Source organism: Enhydra lutris, unplaced genomic scaffold (genome assembly GCF_002288905.1).
Source record: "Enhydra lutris kenyoni isolate GAN:26980312 unplaced genomic scaffold, ASM228890v2 scaffoldscaffold74, whole genome shotgun sequence".
In the NCBI taxonomy this organism is placed as follows: Eukaryota; Metazoa; Chordata; class Mammalia; order Carnivora; family Mustelidae; genus Enhydra; species Enhydra lutris.
Window position 1 is genome coordinate 5,100,242 of NW_019154158.1, and position 19,828 is coordinate 5,120,069.

General features: G+C 38.9%; 1 protein-coding gene across 6 annotated transcripts in view; it reads left to right on the top strand.

Moving 5' to 3' along the window:
• LOC111160157 (R3H domain containing 2) overlaps nucleotides 1-19,828 on the top strand; it is a 159,989-nt gene that overhangs the window by 79,359 nt on the left and 60,802 nt on the right. For all 6 annotated transcript variants that reach the window (XM_022523032.1, XM_022523034.1, XM_022523033.1 and 3 more), the window contains exons 4-5: nucleotides 17,047-17,095; nucleotides 19,310-19,367. In XM_022523032.1, coding sequence (XP_022378740.1) covers nucleotides 17,047-17,095; nucleotides 19,310-19,367 — 107 coding nt within the window. The remainder of the gene's footprint in view (nucleotides 1-17,046; nucleotides 17,096-19,309; nucleotides 19,368-19,828) is intronic.

The following is a 19,828-nucleotide window of genomic DNA, read 5'->3' on the forward strand; positions in this document are numbered from 1 at the left end:
TATCAGTAGGCAGAGTCTCTTGCTGTACCAAGTTGCAGGTGTTTGGCCTGAGTCCTTAGAATATTTACAGTTTGTTTCAGTTCGAAGTTCATGGTTGCACCCGATAAGAACGTGATAAGGTCCATCTCCTAAATGGCCCCAGGCCATTTTAAAACCCATTGACAAAAGTGTCTCTGTTTTGTTTCACCTTTCAACAAATAATGGATTAGTCAATATTCATTCCACATGTCATAATTACTATGCAAGAAGTCTCTACTAGTAGGGCAGTCTCCTTCACCTGTTCATTTTATTCAGACTCCATTGATATTTTTGTTGTAAATTGCATTGAATTTTTAGATTAACATGGAGCATACTGACTTCTTGGCAATATTGAGTCTTAAAGCCAGAGTTATTTTCTCTTAACTCCATTTGTTTGGGTTTTTTTTATCCTTCAATAGCGTTTTATAACCTTTTCATTAAAGATCTTTTTCTTTTGTTTGTCTCTAGGCAGTATCGGTTGTTACTGTGTATGGGTTCCCTTTTTCTATTTTTGCTGGAAATACGTACATTGTTAATTTTAATACCTTGATTTTCATTTCAGCTGAGCTTCTTTATTAAAGACATTTTAGGGTGCCTGGGTGGCTCAGTCTATTAAGCAACTGCCTTTGGCTCAGGTCATGATCCCAGGGTGCTGGGATCGAGCCCCGCATTGGGCTCCCTGCTTCTCCTTCTGCCCCTCCCCAGCCCGCTCTTCTTCACTCCATCGCTCTCTTGGAAAAATAAGTAATATCTTTTAAAAAAATGAAGACATTTTAGAAAATGTGGATGAGTAAAACTGTGTAAAGAAGAAAAAAAATATCACCTGTAATCTCATTCCTAGGAGAGAGATTCTTGTTAAATTTTTTTTTACATTTTGGGGGTGCCTGGGTGGCAGAGTTGTTAAGCGTCTGCCTTTGTCTTAGGTCATGATCCCAAGGTCCTGGGATCGAGCCCTGCATCAGGCTCCCTTTGTGGTGGGGAAGCCTGCTTCTCCCTCTCCCACTACCCCTGCTTCTGTTCTCTCTCCTGCTGTGTCTTTCTCTGTCAAGTAAATAAAATCTTTAAAATAAAACAAATTTTTGGGACACCTGGGTGGCTCAGTTGGTTAAGCAGCTGCCTTCGGCTCAGGTCATGATCCCAGCGTCCTGGGATCGAGTCCCACATCAGGCTCCTTGCTTGGCGGGGAGCCTGCTTCTCCCTCTGCCTCTGCCTGCCATTCTGTCTGCCTGTGCTCGCTCTCTCTCCCTCTCTCTCTGACAAATAAATAAAAAAAATCTTTAAAAAAAAATAAAACAAATTTTTGTTATATTTTTAATCCATTATCTTTTCATATTTATAATTAATATCACAATGTACATATAGTCTTGCATAAGACTGTATGGTTATTAAAAAATTATAAACACATCAGAATGACTTTACATTCATTTGTTTGAATTTGTCATCAGTTATTGTTATTCCTATTCGCTATTTATTCCCAGATTTTTCTCTGTTATAAATAATGCTTGTGAACATTTTTATATATAAATGTTTTATTCTTTGTGATTATTAAAGAATGAGATTCCAGTGAAAAGCATTTAAAATGCATAATACTAGTACCTAGACCATAGAAAGTACTTAAAAAGATTTTGGTAAATGCAACTTGCTTTTATCACTTAATGTGACTTGGTGGTCTTGACATACTTTATATGGATTTAGCTAATGATTCTTTAACAGAATAATTTTGTGAAGGAACATTCGGACTTAAATATAGTACAGTTTGTCCCATCTTACCCTCTTCTTGATCCTCTTTCTGCTCCATTTGTGCCTCATTTCTCTTGACAGCAAAATTATTTGAAAGAGTTATCTCTTCTTGCTATCACCAGTTTCTCTCCTTTTTATTCTCTTAAACCCACTTCATTTAGGCTTTTACCACCACTACTCTCTATTCCTAAATCCAGTAATTAGTTGTAAATTCTCATCTTTACTGACCTATCAGTATTTGACATTGTTTATTGCCTTTTCCTCTAAATGTTTTTTTCACTTGGCTTCCAAGACATCGCACTTTGTTTTCACTGGCCCTTCCTTCTTAGTTTCCTTTGCTGGTTCTCCTGGCCTTTTTTCTTTTTTTAAATGAAAAAAATTTCAAAAATGCAAAAAAATACGATATTATAATGAATCTACCCCATGTACTCTTCAGTAATCATCAGCATTCTACTATTTTTGTTTAATCTGTACTACTTCCATCCATTGTTTATCCCTATTTATTTAAAAAAATTTTTTTTAGATTTATTTTAGAGAGAGCATGTGCACGTGAGAGTGGGAGGGAAGGGCAGAGGGAGAGGGAGAGAATCTCAAGTAAACTCCCTACTGAGTATGGAGCCCAACTCAGGGCTCCATCTCATAACCCTGAGATCACGAACTGAGCCAAAATCAAAATCAAGAGTCAGGTGCTTAATTGACTGAGCCACCCACTTTCTCCAGCTTAACTTATGTATTATTTTTCTTATTTTTAAGTCTTACTTAAATAGTACAACTTGCATACAGTAACATTTACTCCTTTTTTTTTTTTAAAGATTTTATTTATTTGACGGAGAGAGAGATCACAAGTAGGCAGAGAGGCAGTCAGAGAGAGAGGGGGAAACAGGCTCCTGGCTGAGCAGAGAGCCCGATTCGGGGCTCGATCCTAGGACCCTGAGATCATGACCTGAGGCGAAGGCAGAGGCTTAACTCACTGAGCCACCCAGGTGCCCCAAGTAATATTTACTTCTTCAGATGAACAATTCTATAAAATTTTGACAAACATATACAGTCTTGTAACCACCACAATATAGACACAGAATATTTTCATCACTTAAGTGGTTCCCTTTTGCCCATTGTAGTTGCTTCTCTTTCCTTACCCCCAGACACTGGCAACCACTAATGTTTCCTATCCTTATAATTTTGACTTTACCAGAATGTCATGTAAATGGAATCACACAGAATGTAACATTTTGATACTGGCTTCTTTCAGTATGTCTTTGAGATTCATCCAAATTGCTACATGTATCAGTTCATTCCTTTTTGCTGTCCTGTAGAATTCCACTGATGAATGCACTACAGTTTATCCATTGACTGAAAAATATTTAGGTTGTTCCCCCCCCCCTTTTTTTTTTTTTTTGCAATTATGAATAGAGCAGCTGTAAACATCCTTTACAGGTTTTGAAATAACTAGGAGTGAGACTGCTAGGTCATATGGTAAGTGTATTTTAACTTTATAAGAAACTACCAAACTCTTTATCCAGAATGTTTGCATGAGAGTTTCAATGTATTGAGAGTTCCAGTTGCTCCATATCTTCACTAGGATTGTCACTATTTTATATTTAAGACTTTTGCCTCTTTTTCAATTTTCTCATTGTTATTTTCTCATTGTTGAGTTTTGAGAGTCCTTTATCTATCCTAGATACAAGTCATTTTGGGGGGTATATAATTGGATATATTTTCTTCCATCTGGTATATTGTCTTTTTATCTTAGCTTTTGCTGAACACAAGCTTTTAATTTTGATCAAGACCAACTTGCCAAATTCTTTTCTTTTCTGGATTGTCTTTGGGTATCTTATTTAAGAACTCTTTGCCTCTGGGGTTGTCTGGGTGGCTCAGTCGGTTAAGTGTCTGCCTTTGGCTCAGGTCATGATCCCAGGGTCCTGGGACTGAGTGCCATATCTGTCTCCCTGCTCAATGGGGAGTCTGTTTCTCCCTCTCTCTCTCAAATAAATAAAATCTTTTTAAAAAGGGGCACCTGGGTGGCTCAGTGGGTTAAAGCCTCTGCCTTTGGCTCAAGTCATGATCCCAGGGTCCTGGGATTGAGCCCTGCATCGGGCTCTCTGCTCGGCAGGGAGCCTGCTTCCCTTCCTCTCTCTCTGTCAAATAAATAAATAAAATCTTAAAAAAAAAAAATCTTTAAAAAAAAGAAAGAACTCTTTGCCTAATCCCGAGTCACAAAGATTTACTCCTATATTTTCTTCCAAACATTTTATGGTTTTACATTTAGATCAACAATCTATTTTGAGTTAGTTTTTTAAAAAATTAATATATAATGTATTATTTGTTTCAGGGGTACAGGTCTGTGAATCTTGAGTTAGTTACTGTGTAATGTTTAGGTTGATACTCACTTATTTTTGTATATGGATGTCCAGTGGTTTCTATGCCATTTGTTAAAAAGATTGTCTTTTCTCCATTAAATCGTTTTTGTACCTTTGTAAAATAAACCAGTATATTTATATAGATTTCTGGATTTCTTATTCTATTCCATTGATCTGTATTCCTTCCCATCGCCAATTCTACACTGTCTTGATTATTGTAACTTTATACTAAGTCTTAAAATTGGGTACTATGATTTCTACAAATTAGTCTTCAAAATTTGGCAATTTTGCTTTTTTGTCTCTCCATATAAATATTAGAGTTAATTTGTCATATCTACAAAAAATCCTACTGAGATTTTGAATAGAATTGTACCAAATCTACAGATCAGTTTGGGGAAATTTGATTTGGCAGTGTTGAATTTATGTCCTACAATCTTGCTAAACACACTTATTAGTTCTGGATTTTCTGGGGGTCGGGGGGTGGTTCCTTAGTATTTTATATGTGTGCGATTATATTGTCTGTGAAGAGAAATGGTTTTTATTTCTTCCTCACCAATCTGTATGCCTTTTATTTCTTTCTCTTTGCTTATTCTACTGGCTAGGACTTTCACTATGATGTTGAATATTAATGGCTTACAGTGGACAATCTTATTTCTGATTTTAGGGAGAAGGCATCAGTCTTTTTTTTTTAAGATTTTATTTATTATTTTAACTTATTAAAAAGATTTATTTATTTGAGAGAAAGAGAACATGAGTGGGGGGAGAGGCAAAGGGAGAGGGAGAGAAATCCTCAGACAGACTCCCTGCTAAGCACAGAGCCTGACATGGGGCTAGATCCCAGGACCTTGAGATCATGACCTGAGCCAGAATCAAGAGCTGGTCACCCAACTGACTGAGCCACCCTGGCACCCCTGTTTACTTTTAAATTGTGAGTAGGATTCATGCCCAAGTTGGGGCTTGAACTCATGACCCTAAGATCAAGAATCGATGTTCTACTGACTGAGCCAACCAGGCACCCCCAGAAGTCATCAGTCTTGAAGATTGTTAGAGTTGCCCTTTATCAGACTCAGGAAATTTCCTTGTATTCCTAGTTTGTTGAGAGTTTCTATTGTGAAGGGGTGTTTAAATTTGCAAAATGCTTTTCCTGCAGTGGTTGAAATGATCATGTGTTGTTTTTTACCCCCTTTGGATTCAATATGGTGGATTATTACATTGATTGCTTTCCAGAAATTGAATCAGCTTTGCATTCTCGTGACAAACCCACTAGGTTGTAAAGCATTATCCTTTTTATATATTACTGATTTAATTTACTAATATTTTGTTGAAACATTTAATGTCTTTGTTTCTGAGGTTATTGGTCTGTATTTTCTTGTAATATCTTTGCTGGTTTGGGTATCAGGATAATGGTCTCATAAAATGAGTTGGGAAGTGTTTTCTTCTCTTCTGTTTTCTGAAGAGATTATACAGAATTGGTACTATTTCTTCTGTAAATGTGTGCTAAAATTTACAAGAGAAAATATCTGGGCCTATAGATTTCCTTAATAGTTACAGGATTATTCAAATACCTGATTTATCTCTAACGACTTTTTTTTTTTTTAAGATTTTATTTATTTATTTGACAGAGAGAGATCACAAGTAGGCAGAGAGGCAGGCAGAGAGAGAGAGAGAGAGGGAAGCAGGCTCCCTGCTGAGCAGAGAGCCCGATGCGGGACTCGATCCAAGGACCCTGAGATCATGACCTGAGCCGAAGGCAGCGGCCCAACCCACTGAGCCACCCAGGCACCCTCTAATGACTTTTGATAATTTCTGGTTTTCAAGGAAGCAGTCTGTTTCAACTGAGTAGTTGAATCTGTGTGTTTAGAATTGTGTGTAATATTCCCTATTTTCTTTTAAATGACCGTGGGATCTGTTGTTTTACTTTTTTTTTTTTTTTCAATTCCTGTTATTATGTGTGTTTTCTCTCTTCTGTGTCAGTCTTGCTGGAGATTTATTAATTTTTTTTATCTTTTCAAAGAACCAGCTTTTGGTTTCCTTGATTTTTTTTCCTGTTTTTAATTTATTAATTTCTGCTTTTTATTATTTATCTTCCTTCTGATTACTTTGAGTTTATTTTGTTCTTTTTATTTTGTTCTTTTTTTGGTTTCTTCTTTCTTTTAAAAGATTTTATTTATTTATTTGACAGAGATCACAGGTAGGCAGAGAGGCAGGCAGAGAGAGAGAGGGGAAGCAGGCTCTCTGCCGAGCAGAGAGCCCGATGCGGGGCTTGATCCCAGGACCCTCAGATCATGACCTGAGCCAAAGGCAGAGGCTTTAACCCACTGAGCCACCCAGGCGCCCCCTTTTTTGGTTTCTTAAGATAGAAAGTTAGATTAGTGATAGAGATCTCTCTACTTACATTAGTCAGCTCTGGCTGCCATAACAAAATACCAGAGAACGGGGAAATTATTTCTCACAGAAAATTATTTCTTGGGGTGCCTGGGTGGCTCAGTTAAGTGTCTGCCTTCAGCTCAGGTCGTGATCCCAGAGTACTGGGATTGAGCCCTACATCAGTCTCCCTGCTCAGTGGGAAGCATGCTTCTCCCTCTCCCACTCCCCCTGCTGTGTTCCTACTCTCACTCTCTCTCTCTGTCAAATAAATAAATAAAATCTTAAAAAAATATATTTCTTACAGGTCTCTAGGCCTGGGAAGTCTAAGATTAAGGTGCCAACAAAGTGGGTTTAATTCCAAGGCCTCTTCTTTTGTCTTGTAGGCAGCTGCCCTTTGGCTGTATATTCATGTGACTTCCCATACACATGGGGGAAGATGGAGAAAGAGCAAGTTCTCTGATACCTTTTCTTTTTTCTTTTTTAAGATTTTATTTATTCATTTAACGGAGTGGGAGAGAGGGAGGGCCCAAGCAGGGGGACCAGCAGGCAGAGGGAAAGGGAGAAACAGGCTCAGGGAGCCCAATGTGGGGCTCGATCCCAGGACCCTGGGATCATGACCTGAGTAGAAGGCAGATGCTCAACTGACTGAATCACCCACGTGCTCCTGATGTCTCTTCTTTTTTTTTTTTTCTTTTAAAGATTTTATTTTTTTATTTATTTGACAGAGAGATCACAAGGAGGCAGAGCGGAGAGAGAGGCGGGTGGGGGGTGGTGGAGGGAGGAAGCAGGCTCCCTGCTGAGCAGAGAGCCCAATGCGGGGCTTGATTCCAGGACCCTGGGATCACACCCCAGCTGAAGGCAGAAGCTTAACCCACTGATCCACTCAGGTGCCCCATGATGTCTCTTCTTTTTTTTTTTTTTAAAGATTTTATTTATTTATTTGACAGAGAGCGATCACAAGTAGGCAGAGAGGCAGGCAGAGAGAGAGAGGGGAAGCAGGTTCCCTGCTGAGCAGAGAGCCTGATGTGGGGCTCGATCCCAGGACCCTGGGATCATGACCTGAGCCGAAAGCAGAGGCTTTAACCCACTGAGCCACCCAGGCACCCCATGATGTCTCTTCTTATAAGGGCATTAATCCTATCAGATCAGCGCCCCATCTGTGTGACCTCATTTAACCTTAATTTCTTCCTGAAGGACCCCATTCCAAATACAGCCACACTGGGTTAGAGCTTCAATATATGAATTGTGGAGAGACACAGATATTTAGTACACGATACTACTTTTCTAATGTAAGCATTTAGCATTTCTTATCTATTTCCCCGTAAGTATTTCTTTAGTTTGCATCCCACAGATTTTGATATATTTACATTTTTGTTTAGTTTAGAATATTTTCCAATTTTTCTTCAGATTACCTCTTTGACCAATGGATTATTTGGAAGTGTATTGTTTAATTTCCAAGTGTTTGGAGGTTTTCCTATATTTGTTATTGATTTCTTTCATTCCATTATGGTGAGAGAGTATACTTTGTATGATTTCAGTTCTTATAAATATGTTAAGGTTGTTTATGACTCAGGATAGATGGTCTATCTTTTTGAATGTCCCATGAGCACTTGAATGAGTATTCTATTTTTAGTTTGAGTGTTGTATATCAATTAGATCCTGTTTTTTGAGGATATTGTTCAGTTCTTCTACATCCTTGCTAATTTTTGGTATAATAGGTTTGTTTCGGGGCGCCTGGGTGGCTCAGTCAGTTAAGCGACTGCCTTTGGCTCAGGTCATGATCCCAGGGTCCTGGGATCGAGCCCCACGTCAGGCTCCCTGCTCAGTGGAGATCCTGCTTCTCCCTCTCCCTCTGCCTGCCCCTCTGCCTACTTGTGCTCTCTCTCTCTCTTTGTCAAATAAATAAATAAAATCTTAAAAAAAAAAATAGGTTTGTTTGTTCCCAGATGGGAAGGGATTTGAAATATCCAACTATTTGTCTATTTTTACTTTCAGTTCTTAGATTTTGCTTTGTGAATTTTGAAGCTCTGTTGTTAGGGGTATAGATGTTTAGAACTGTCATCTTGGTGAGTTGCCCCTTTTATCATCATCTCACATTGTTCTTTATTCCTGGTAATTTCTTTTCCCTGACATCTACTTTGTCTAATATTAATATAGCCATTCTGGCTTTTTTTGGTGACTATTTGTACAGTGTATCATTTTTAACCTTTTAAAATGTAAATTAGTAAGGGCACCTGGGTGGCTCAGTTGGTTAAGTGACTCTTGGTTTCAGCTCAGGTCATGAACTCAGGGTTGTGAGATCAAGCCCCCTGCATGGGGCTCCATGCTCAGTATGGAGTCTGCTTTAGATTCTCTCCCTCTCCCTCCCTCATTCATGCTCTGTCTCTCTCTCAAATAAATAAATAAAATCTTTAAGAATTATATTAATAAACTTTATTTTTTAGAGCAGTTTTAGGTTTATAGAAAAGTTGAGCAGAAAATGCAGAGTTCCCATATACCATCCTCCCCCCAAACACACACAGTTTCTCCTAGTGTTTTGTGTTACTGTGGTACATGTGTTAAAATTGATGAACCAGGGGACACCTGGGTAGCTCACTGGTCAAGCATCTACCTTTGGTTTGGGTCCTGATGGTCCTGGGATCGAGCCTCACTTTGGGCTCCCTGCTTAGTGGGGAGCCTGTTTCTTCCTCTCCTCTCTCACTATCTCTGTTAACTATCTCTTTCTCTCTCAAAGGAATAAATCTTTTAAAAAATTGATGAACCACTATTGATACATTATTATTAAGTAAAATCTATTATTTATATTCGATTTCACTCTTTGTATTCTATAGCTCTGTGGTGTTTTTTTTTTTTAAGATTTTATTTATTTGAAAGAGAGTGAGGGAGAGAGAAAACACAAGTGGGGGGAGGGGCAGAGGGAGAGGCAGAAGGAGACTTCCTGCTGAGTAGGGACCCTACTATGGGGCTACTTCCCAGGACCCTGGGATCACGACCAGAACTTAGGCAAATGCCTACCTGACTGAGCCACCCAGGCACCCCTCTGTGGGTTTTGACTAATGTGTAAAGTCATGTATCCACTATTAAAGTACCATATTAAGTAGTTTATTCTGTTTGCCTTCAACCTTCCTAAGTATAAATCATTATATTTGAAATTTCTAATATAGTTGAGCAACTTTTTTTGGTAAGATTTTGTTTATTTGAGAGAGAGGGAGAGATTGCATGTGCATGAGCTTGGGGGCAGGAGGGGCAGAGGGAAAAGGGAGAGACAGGGTCCCTGATGAGCAGGGAGCCAGAGCTGGGCTTGATCCCAGGACCCTCATTTCATGACCTGAGCCAAAGGCAGATGCCTGACCAACTGAGCCACCCAGGTGCTCTTGAACAACCTGTCTTTTTTTTTTTTTTTTTTTAAGATTTTATTTATTTATTTGACAGAGAGAGATCACAAGTAGACGGAGAGGCAGGCAGAGAGAGAGAGAGAGGGAAGCAGGCTCCCTGCTGAGCAGAGGGCCCGATGCGGGACTCGATCCCAGGACCCTGAGATCATGACCTGAGCCGAAGGCAGCGGCTTAACCCACTGAGCCACCCAGGCGCCCCAACAACCTGTCTTTTAATTGGCATTGTTAGACCATTTACATTATATGTTATTATTGATATGTTTAGTGTTAAGTCTACCATCTTATTGTTTTTTCCTTTGTTCTTCCTATTTTTAATTCTCTAACAATATCCTTTTCCTGCCTTTTGAGTCATTTGAACATTTTGTGATACTCTATTTTAATTATTTAATTTTATCTATTAGGTTTTGACTATACATTTTTATGTAGATTTTATTGGCTGCTCTAGGGATCTCTTGTTTTTTTTTTTTTTTTTTTATTTTTTTATTTAAATTTTTTTGGTTTCTTTGGGGTTTTTTTTTTTTTTTTTTTTTTTTTCAATATACACACCTAACTTTTAGTGGTCTACTTAGAATTAATACTTTGCCATTTTAGGTAGAATGTTGAAACCTTACCACCATATAGGTTCCTGTCCTATTCCCCCTTAATATGTAGTTGTCTTATCTATTACCTTTATCAACACACAGTGAAAATTCCATTTGATCATCTTGCAGTGTTTGTTTGCAAACATCAAACATTTCAAAGAACTCAAGAGGAGGAGAATAACCTATTATATGTAACCAGATATTGAGCATTTATATTTTTCTTTCTTTGTTCCTGGTGTTCCAAGATCAGTTGTATTATTTCCCATCTTTCTCAAGAACTTTTTTGGCCATTCTTTTAGAATAGGTCTGCTAGCAGTGAATTCTCTTGGCTTTCCTTTATCTGAGAATGTTTATGTCATCTTCATCCTCAAGGATACTTCCCTTGGATATAGAAACCTGTATTTCCTTTCAGCGCTTTAAAATGCTGTTTTATTTCCTTCTTGCCCCTTTCTGATGAGAAATATAGAGGCATTCAGATCATTTTTTCCTTAATAGGTAATAACGTCATTTTTCTCTGGTTGCTTTCAAGATTTACTTTTTTACTTTGTCTTTAGTTTTTAGCTTGAGATTATTGTGAATCCAGGAGTAGACTTTCGTTTTATTTATCCTATTTGGGGATTGCTGAGCTTTTTGACTCTATATATTTATGTCTTTTGTCAAATTTGTGACTTTTTAACCATTATTTCTTCAAATATTACACCAAACTCTTTCTTCTCTCCTTTTGGGACACTGATGGCCCAAATATTAGACATTTTGGTATTGCCCTACAGATCATTGATAATCTGTTCTTTTTTCCTCAAGTCTTTTTTCTCTCTGTTGTTCAGATTTGACATTGATTCCTGTTTGATATTGCTATTAAGATTTGACCTGTCGGGGTGCCTGGGTGGCTCATTGGGTTAAGGCCTCTGCCTTCGCCTTGGGTCGTGATCTCAGAGTCCTGGGATCGAGCCCTGCATCGGACTCTCTGCTCAGCGGGGAGCCTGCTTTCTCCTCTCTCTCTGCCTGCCTCTCTGCCTACTTGTGATCTCTTGTCTGTCAAATAAATAAATAAAATCTTAAAAAAAAAAAAAAAAGATTTGACCTGTCTTCAGGGCACCTGGGTGGCTCAGTGGGTTAAGCCTCTGCCTTAGGTGCAGGTCATGGTCTCAGGGTCCTGGGATCAAGGCCTGCGTTGGGCTCTCTGCTCAGTGGGGAGCCTGCTTCCCCCTCTCTCTGCCTGCCTCTCTGCCTACTTGTGATCTCTGTCAAATAAATAAATAAAATCTTAAAAAAAAAAAAAAAAGATTTGACCTGTCTTCAAATTTATCTGTCTTCAGTTTGAATTTGATCTGTCTGAAAATTAACTGGATTCTTCTGTTGTTTCTGTTCCGCGGTTGAACTCATGAACTGAGTATGTATATTTTGGTTGTTAATATTTTTCAGTTCTAAAATTTCCTTTTGGTTCTTCTTTATATCCTCTATTTTTTCTTAAAATATTCTATTTTCCTATTGGTTTCAGGAATATTTCCCTAAATAAAAGAAATGTTATTATTATTTTTTTAAGATTTTATTTATTTGTTTGACAGAGACAGCGAGAGGTGGAGTACAATTGGGAGTGAGGAGAGGGAGAAGCAGGCTTCCTGCTGAGCAGGGAGCCCAATGCAGGGCTTGATCCCAGGGTCCTAGGATCATGACCTGAGCCAAAGGCAGATGCTTAATGACTGAGCCACCCAGGTGCCCAGGAAGGTTATTGTTTTAATCACGGATATGGATATTAGGTCAGTCTAGGCATTTATCATGCTTAAACGTAATTCCAAGTGATGGATTATCTTTCTACCTCCACAGAAGTCTTTTTGAGTACCTTTTTTTAATTGAAATATAGTTGACACACAGTGTTATATTAGTTTCAGGTGTACAACATAGTGATTAGACAAATCTACACATTATACTGTGCTGTTGGAGCATTTTAATAATAGCTGTTTTAATAGCTGTCAGATTTCCTATATCTGTGTTATCTCAGTGTTGTATCTGGTCATTTCTTTTCCTGTGCAAATTGAAATTATCTTGTGTTTTTGTTTTTTGGTTTTTTTTTTTTTGTATGCCAAGAAATTTTTAGATTGTATTCTAGAAAATATGAAAATTATGTTAAACGGTCTGGGTCTGATTTAAATGTCATGGTGAACATTGACTCTTATTTTAGCAGGCATTTGACCTGGTTAGGTTCAGCTTGCAAGTTCTGTCCAGCCTTTAGTGGATGGTGATTCCAAAGTCATTTGAGTTTTCTAAGCATTTGCAGTGCTATTTAGATTTTTTGGCAGGTACACCACCCAGTAACCCATTTGGGACTTGACAGGTGGTTATTTCATAGTTCAGAGTGGCTTTATTAAGAGATAAAAGGAGATACATGCTGAATTATTATATGTGAAGGGTCATTATGAGAACATCTCAAATAGCCTTGAAAAGAATTTACACACATGGATGCATGCACACATACGTACTAAATCTGAATATGAATCTAGGTGGCTGTTGTACTGTTCTTGCAAAATCTCTGTATGTTAGAAATTTCTCAAAAATTTGGAAGCAAAAAAGAAATAAAGGTCAGAAACATGCCATTCCTCTGCTTAAGAATTCCCACTGGACTCTCATCTCAAGTGAGATTGCCTCTCTAAATGTAAAAGCCAGATTCCTGTCAGTTGTCAGTCGTCTCTTTGGCCCTTTAGGATCAGCTTTTTACCCCTCTAGTCACTTCTCATCTCATTCAAAGTAAAAGCCAAACCCTTTCTTTTTTCCTTCTGTATGATCCTTAATGAATCTCTCTCATACTCCTAGAGCTTATCATAGTGTTTGGCCCATAGTAAGAAGACAAGCACACAATGAATATGTTTTTGAATGAACGACTAGTTGTCTTTGTGACAGGTTTTATTGTTTTCCTTAGGATGCCTGGACCCCTACCCATGTATTGTTTTGTGCTACTGAAGAACTTGTGCCACTTATAATGTCCATTAGTTCCTATGGCAATGGAAATTATTACTACCTTTCCTTGGGCTCTTAAAAATCAGGACCTGAGGTCACTTTTATATCTTCTGTCTCCAAGTCATGCAAATTTTTTCTTTTTAAAGATTTTTATTTATTTATTTTAGAGAAGGAGAGAGAGTGCTGGTGGGGGGAGGGACAGAGGAAGAGGGACAAGCAGACTCCCCATTGAGCGCAGAACCTGAGCTGGAGAGTGGCTTCACCCCAGGACCCTGAATTCATGACCTGAGCCGAAGACAAGAGTCATGCTTAACTGACTGAGCCATCCAGGTGCCCCAGAGCCCTGCATACTTTTAAAAACTGGGTGGCTCAGCGGGTTAAAGCCTCTGCCTTCAGCTCAGGTCATGGTCCCAGGGTCCTGGGATCCAGCCCTGCATTGGGCTCTCTGCTCAGCGATGAGCCTGCTTCCCTTCCTCTTTCTGCCTGCCTCTCTGCCTACTTGTGATCTCTGCCTGTCAAATAAATACATAAAATCTTTAAAAAAAAAAAAAAAAGAGCTATTACTCTTCCTCCTGTTGTCTTTTGTACCCTTTCTTTTTTTAAAAATCTATTTATCCTCATCCACATACTTACACTCTATTCTTGTCCTTTTCCATCAATTTTATCAGTAAGAAGCCTTCATAGTTTCCCAGTTCCCCCATTTTATAGCCAGTCTCTTCCCCATCCTTTTGGGACACACATGGAAGGAGGAACAGACAGCTACTAGTATTCTGGGTTGCCCACCTTCTTCCCCTAAGTGAAAAATGATTGCACTAAATATAGCTTACTGGAAAGAAAATTCTGTTTCTAGGTTTGGTCCTAATTTCTGAAGTCTAGCCTAGTAGCATTTAAGCAAAGATCTTTCTCCTGTCCTCGGTTATTTTACAGGTGAGAAAAAGGCAAAGTAGATTTAAAAGTGAACTTTTAACTCCATACATATCTGCAACTCATTATTCTCTTATTTAATAAGCCCTTGTTTTGGCATCTCTGTGTATGCAGCAGAAAGGAACTGCTGCTGTATCTTTAAAAGCTATCCTCAGAGCAGTGTGGGGGCAGGCATGTCACTGAAGTGCTTGAATGAGAACGCAAAGAGGAGTTGGGAGGGGGTGCTTTTGCAGCCTGTGTGTGTGTGTGTGTGTGTGTGAGAGAGAGAGAGAGAGAGAGAGACTGTTGGCAGAGCTCTAGGTGCCATCTCTCTGAACAGCTGGGCCGTGGTCTGCTTCAGAGCTGCTTGTCAGAGCAATTAGCCTGCTGGAGACGCAGCAGCAAGGATCAGTAGCATTTCATTCAAGGGTGAAGGGGGCGGGAGGGGACTGTGGGTGGGGGAAGAGGCACAGGTTTCCCAGAAGGAATTTCTTCCTGCAAAATTCCAGCAGAACAGATTCTTACAATGAGGTCTCCATTAAAAATGTGAGCTTGCTGTTGGTTTAAGTGCAGATCCATCTGGGGTGAGTTTTGGATAATTTTCTTTCTTTATATAAATAGTCCTTGAACTCCATAGACTGGGTAAGGAAGAAGCTAGAAAAATAAATCCCTTTTTTATCTTGGCCAATTTAACTGTATAATACACAATAGGAAAATTACAGTTATCAAATATTGTTTTGTGGGCATTTTCATTTGCTGATTTTTACCTTTAAAATGTTTTAAAAATTAGGTTTGCTAGAACTTTTATTGTATTCAGATTCTACCTCTTCCATAGCTATTTCAAGTGATGCTTCATTCAGATTTAGCTTATGAGAATAGTGGTGATTTCTGTTCCTTTGGTGATGCTGTTGACGCACATTGCAGGAAGCAGGGAATCCCCTATAAATATCCTTCACTGTGTCATTCCACAGCTATCCACACCCGGCTGGTGAATATGTCTCTGTGTCCTGTGTCTTTATGTAACTGCCCCCTAGTCTTTAACTGTGATGATAAGAAATATGTCGCCTTTGCTGTGTCTGGGAAGCTTTTTTTTAATTATGAACGTCTTAGGAAGAATTTGTTCAGCCTTTTTACTGAAACACGCTTTTTGACATATTGAGCTTTATCATAAGAATTTCATGTGGATTTACTGCTTCTTATTTTGGATTACTTATTTGTTTCTTGTAATTGGCTTCTTTTTTTGTTTGCTGACCTTGGTATCTAAAGAGTGCAGGGATGGGATTCCCTCTGCCTCCAGTGACGTAGTGATTTTGTTTGCAGTCTTTTTTCTTCCGAAAGGGAGGGGACAGAGAGAAGGAAGAAGAAAATCCATCTGAAGCGGTGCGTTCTCCCATCTATGCCTTAATGATAACTGGGTTCCATTGAACAGACAGAAGCCAAAGTGGGATGTTGTTAATGATAGCGATGCTATTTTGTTTGTTTCTTTTTAGAATAGGTTGGGGCCAGAGTTGGGACTGCTGAAGCACAGTGCCTGAATTAATCCTGTATGTCTTGCTGCTTATGAATTTTACCTAATTGCTTTTTCTAAATACGGAAAGAGAAGCGCTCACGAGCAGGTTTCTGGAACCTAGCATCCATGGGTAATTCTAGGTTGAGCTTTGGAATTTGGAATTATTTCTACCTTATTTGCACTGGTCCTGAGCAGGCAGTTTGTATGCCGTTTCTCAGACCTCAAAAATAGGTAGTTAGGTGAAATTCCGTGCCACTGTAGACTAAAACTCTCATTTTGAGTGTATGAAGCTAGAGCAAAGCTTTAGGAAGAAATTGTTAGATACCCTCTTGGGTGTGAATCTAACTTACCCTTTTCTGGATTAAGTAAGTATATGGGCTTCCAGTTATTTTTTTATGCAACTCCATTTAATACCACTGATCTCTGGAGGGCTGCCTGCAGAGGTCAGTGTGAAAAATTCAGTAGACTAGAGCCTAGGAAAATTTAAGGTTTTTGCCTGTCTGTGGATGTGTTTGGGTAGCATATGTGGAAAAGTACCTTTAAGAACTTGCTGGCTTTTCTGTCCTGACATTCTTTTCTGTTCTGTGCTCTCATTTATTCTAAGTTCTATGTGTGAAGTAAAAAGAATATTATCTGCCAGACTTAGATTCCAGTCCTATTTTTTATAGTAGTTCAAATATATCAATATTATCAATTTATTACAGACAAAAATATTTCAAACTAACAAAATTATAATTTTATTTGGAGAGAAGTTGGGGGAGGAAAAGGAAGAAGATAATCCTAGGGTAAACTGAGAGCATTCCAGAAGAATAACTTATTTTGAAACTTGCCAGAGACTGGAGCTATAAGGGTTAAGAGAAATTCCACCACATCCTTATATCTCAGTATTGCAGCAAATATGTGGACAATTTCTTGCTAGCTTTTCAGGAAACCCCTGTGGTGGACAGCCCTTATTAATCGTTGCTGGGAGACTGCTCTGACGTCATTGGGAGCAGTTCCCTGTCTGCAGTGAGAACAGGAATAGCCATAGAGGGGGAAGAAAACTGCTGTGAAATTAAAAGATGACGGTTTTAACTTGGTTTTCATTCCATTTGCGAGTGGGTGGGATCGACCTAAGTCTTTCTTAAATGTTTCAGTCATTAGCAGTGGAAAAATTACTAAGAGGTCTTTTTATTTCAATTGAAAGTGCCTTCTTTTTTCATCTTTGTTTTCTAACTATCAAGGTTTTGGAAGAGGTCAAGGCAAGAAAAGCTGTTGAAAGGTGTTGGAGAAGTAAGATTTCAGTTTCTTATCCTTCTTAATTTTTTTTTTTTTAAGGGGAGGAAAAGGACAAGAACTGCTTTTGCAAAAGGTGTTTACCATCACCCTATTTGGGATAATTTAAAATGTGATATATGTTCAAAGAATTTTCTGGCAAAATTGCTAGAGACTATTTCTATGCTACCATCGCCCTATTTGGGATAATTTAAAATGTGATATATGTTGAAAGAACTTTCTTGCAAAATTGCTTGAGACTATTTCTGTGCCTGAAACTTTTTAAAAAAAGATTTATTTGTTTATTTATTTATTTGAGAAAGAGAGAGAGAGAATGAGCTAGGGGAGGGGCCGAGGCAGAGGGAGAAGCAGACTCCCTGCTGAGTAAGGAGACGGACCCAGGGCTTGATCCCAAGGTGCTGGGATCTTGACCTGAGCGGAAGGCAGACACTTAACTGTCTGAGCCACCCACATGCTCCTGTGCCTAAAGTTCTATACCTACTTCTCTCTGGTGTTCTCTCCTAGCCTACCCACTCTCATTGTCTATAGCCTGTTAGGAGTTTTTTTGTTTGTTTGTTTTAGTGTAGTGGCTAAATGCTTGGACTCTGGATTTAGACTGCCTGAACTCAAATCCCAGCTATGCCAATTTGCTGGTTCTCTGACATTGGGCAAATTACTTAACCTCTCCATTTCTTCATATGTAAAATATATGAAATGAAGGTAATAATGGTATCCGCCTCCTAGAGTTGTTTGAGGACTAAAAGAATTAATGCATGTAAAGCCTTTAAGATAGTTCCTGGTCCTCTTAAAGGCTTACTTAGCATTAGCCATTATTGTTAATGTTTAGAAACTAAACAGAGATGGGGTGCCTGGGTGGCTCAGTCAGTTAAGTGTCTGCCTTGGGCTCAGCTCATGATCCCAGGGTCCTGGGATCCAGTCTTGCATTCGGCTCCCTGCTCAGCAGACAGCAGAGAGCCTGCTTCTCCCTTGGCTGCTCCTTCTGCATGTCCTCTCTTTCTCTCTCTGTCAAATAAATAAAATCTTAAAAAAGAAAAATTAAACAGTAGTTTTTGAGGAAGCCAGAAGTCATTTTAAAGCTATGTAGAATATTGAGTTTTTTAAAAGAATATAAGCATAATCTAAATATTTAAGGTTAAAATTGACACAGTTGATCCTTTTAGAAGTATCTTCTCTGGACACCTGGGTGGCTTGGTCAGTTAAGCATTTGCTTTCCACTCAGGTCGTGATCCTAGGGTGCTGGGATTGAGACCCATATTGGGCTCCCTCAGCGAAGAGCCTGCTTCTCCCCCTCCCACTCCCCCTGCTTGTGTTCTCTCTCTCCCTGTCTCTCTCTCTGTCAAATAATAAATAAATAAAAATCTTTTAAAAATAAAAATAAATAAAGCAGTATCTTCTTTAATCTGATGCTTATTACTTGAGACCAAATTGGGGAACACATTAAGTCAGATTAATAGCTCTCTTTTTATTTCCTTGGCCATCATTCATCTTTTGACTTCTGTAGATGATGGTTGTTTTTTTTGTTTGTTTGTTTGTTTTATGTTTTACTTTGTAGCATTGGTTCTGATATACTTTAAAATCTTAGGACACTTGTCTTTATTGTCTACCTCTGAAACTTCGTATCCTCTCCTTTTCTCTCTGAGTTGATGAGGTGGTATTCTTTCTCCACATATTTGTGAGAGTGTGGGATTTATATGAACCATTATATAGAAAGACTCCTTCAATTCACAAGCTTAAAAAACTCTAGGTGCCTGGCTGCCTCAGTTGGTAGAACATGTGACTGTTGAACTCGGGGTTATGAGTTTAAGCCCCATGTTGGGCATAGAACTCACTTCAGAAAAAATCTAGGGTCTTAGGAGACCTTGGTGGCTCAGTTGTTAAGCATTTGCCTTCAGCTCAGGTCATGATTGCAGATTTCTGGGATCAAGCCCTGCATCGGGCTCCCTGCTCAGCAGGAAGCCTGCTTCTCCCACTCCCATTTCCCCTGCTTGTGTTCCCTCTCTTGCTGTCTCTCTCTCTCTGTCAAATAAATAAGTAAAATCTTAAAAACAACAACAACAACAACAACAAAAACACTTAAAAAAAAATCTAGGATCTTAAATAGACCAAATGTCAAATCACAAATATCGAAATATTCAATATCTCCATGCCCTTTTATTTTCTTACAGTTTCATATTAAAGACTTAGAGTGTTTTTCTTTTGTGTTTTTTTGAGGCTTCATCCTTTGGACTGGTCTCTAATATCGAGGTATACTCACAAGAGTTAGTAGATGGTATGTAACATTAATGTCAAAGAGAATATTTCCATGTGTGACTTTACATCCTTTCCTTCCCCCTATTTTTTTTTTTTTTTTGAGGAGGGGAGGGGCCGAGGGAGAAAGAGAATTTTTTTTTTTTCAAAGATTTTATTTATGTGTTTGACAGAGAGAGACACAGCAAGAGAGGGAACACAAGCAGGGGGAGTGGGAGAGAGAGAAGCAGGCTTCCCGCTGAACAGGGAGCCTGATGTGGGGTTCCGTCCCAGCCCCCTGAGATCATGACCTGAGCTGAAGGCAGACGCTTAATGATTGAGCCACCCACGTGCCCCAAGACAGAGAATCTTTTTTTTTTTTTTAAAGATTTTTATTTATTTATTTGACAGAGAGAGAGAGAGATCACAAGTAGGCAGAGAGGCAGGCAGAGAGAGGAGGAAGCAGGCTCACCGCCGAGCAGAGAGCCCGATGCGGGGCTAGAT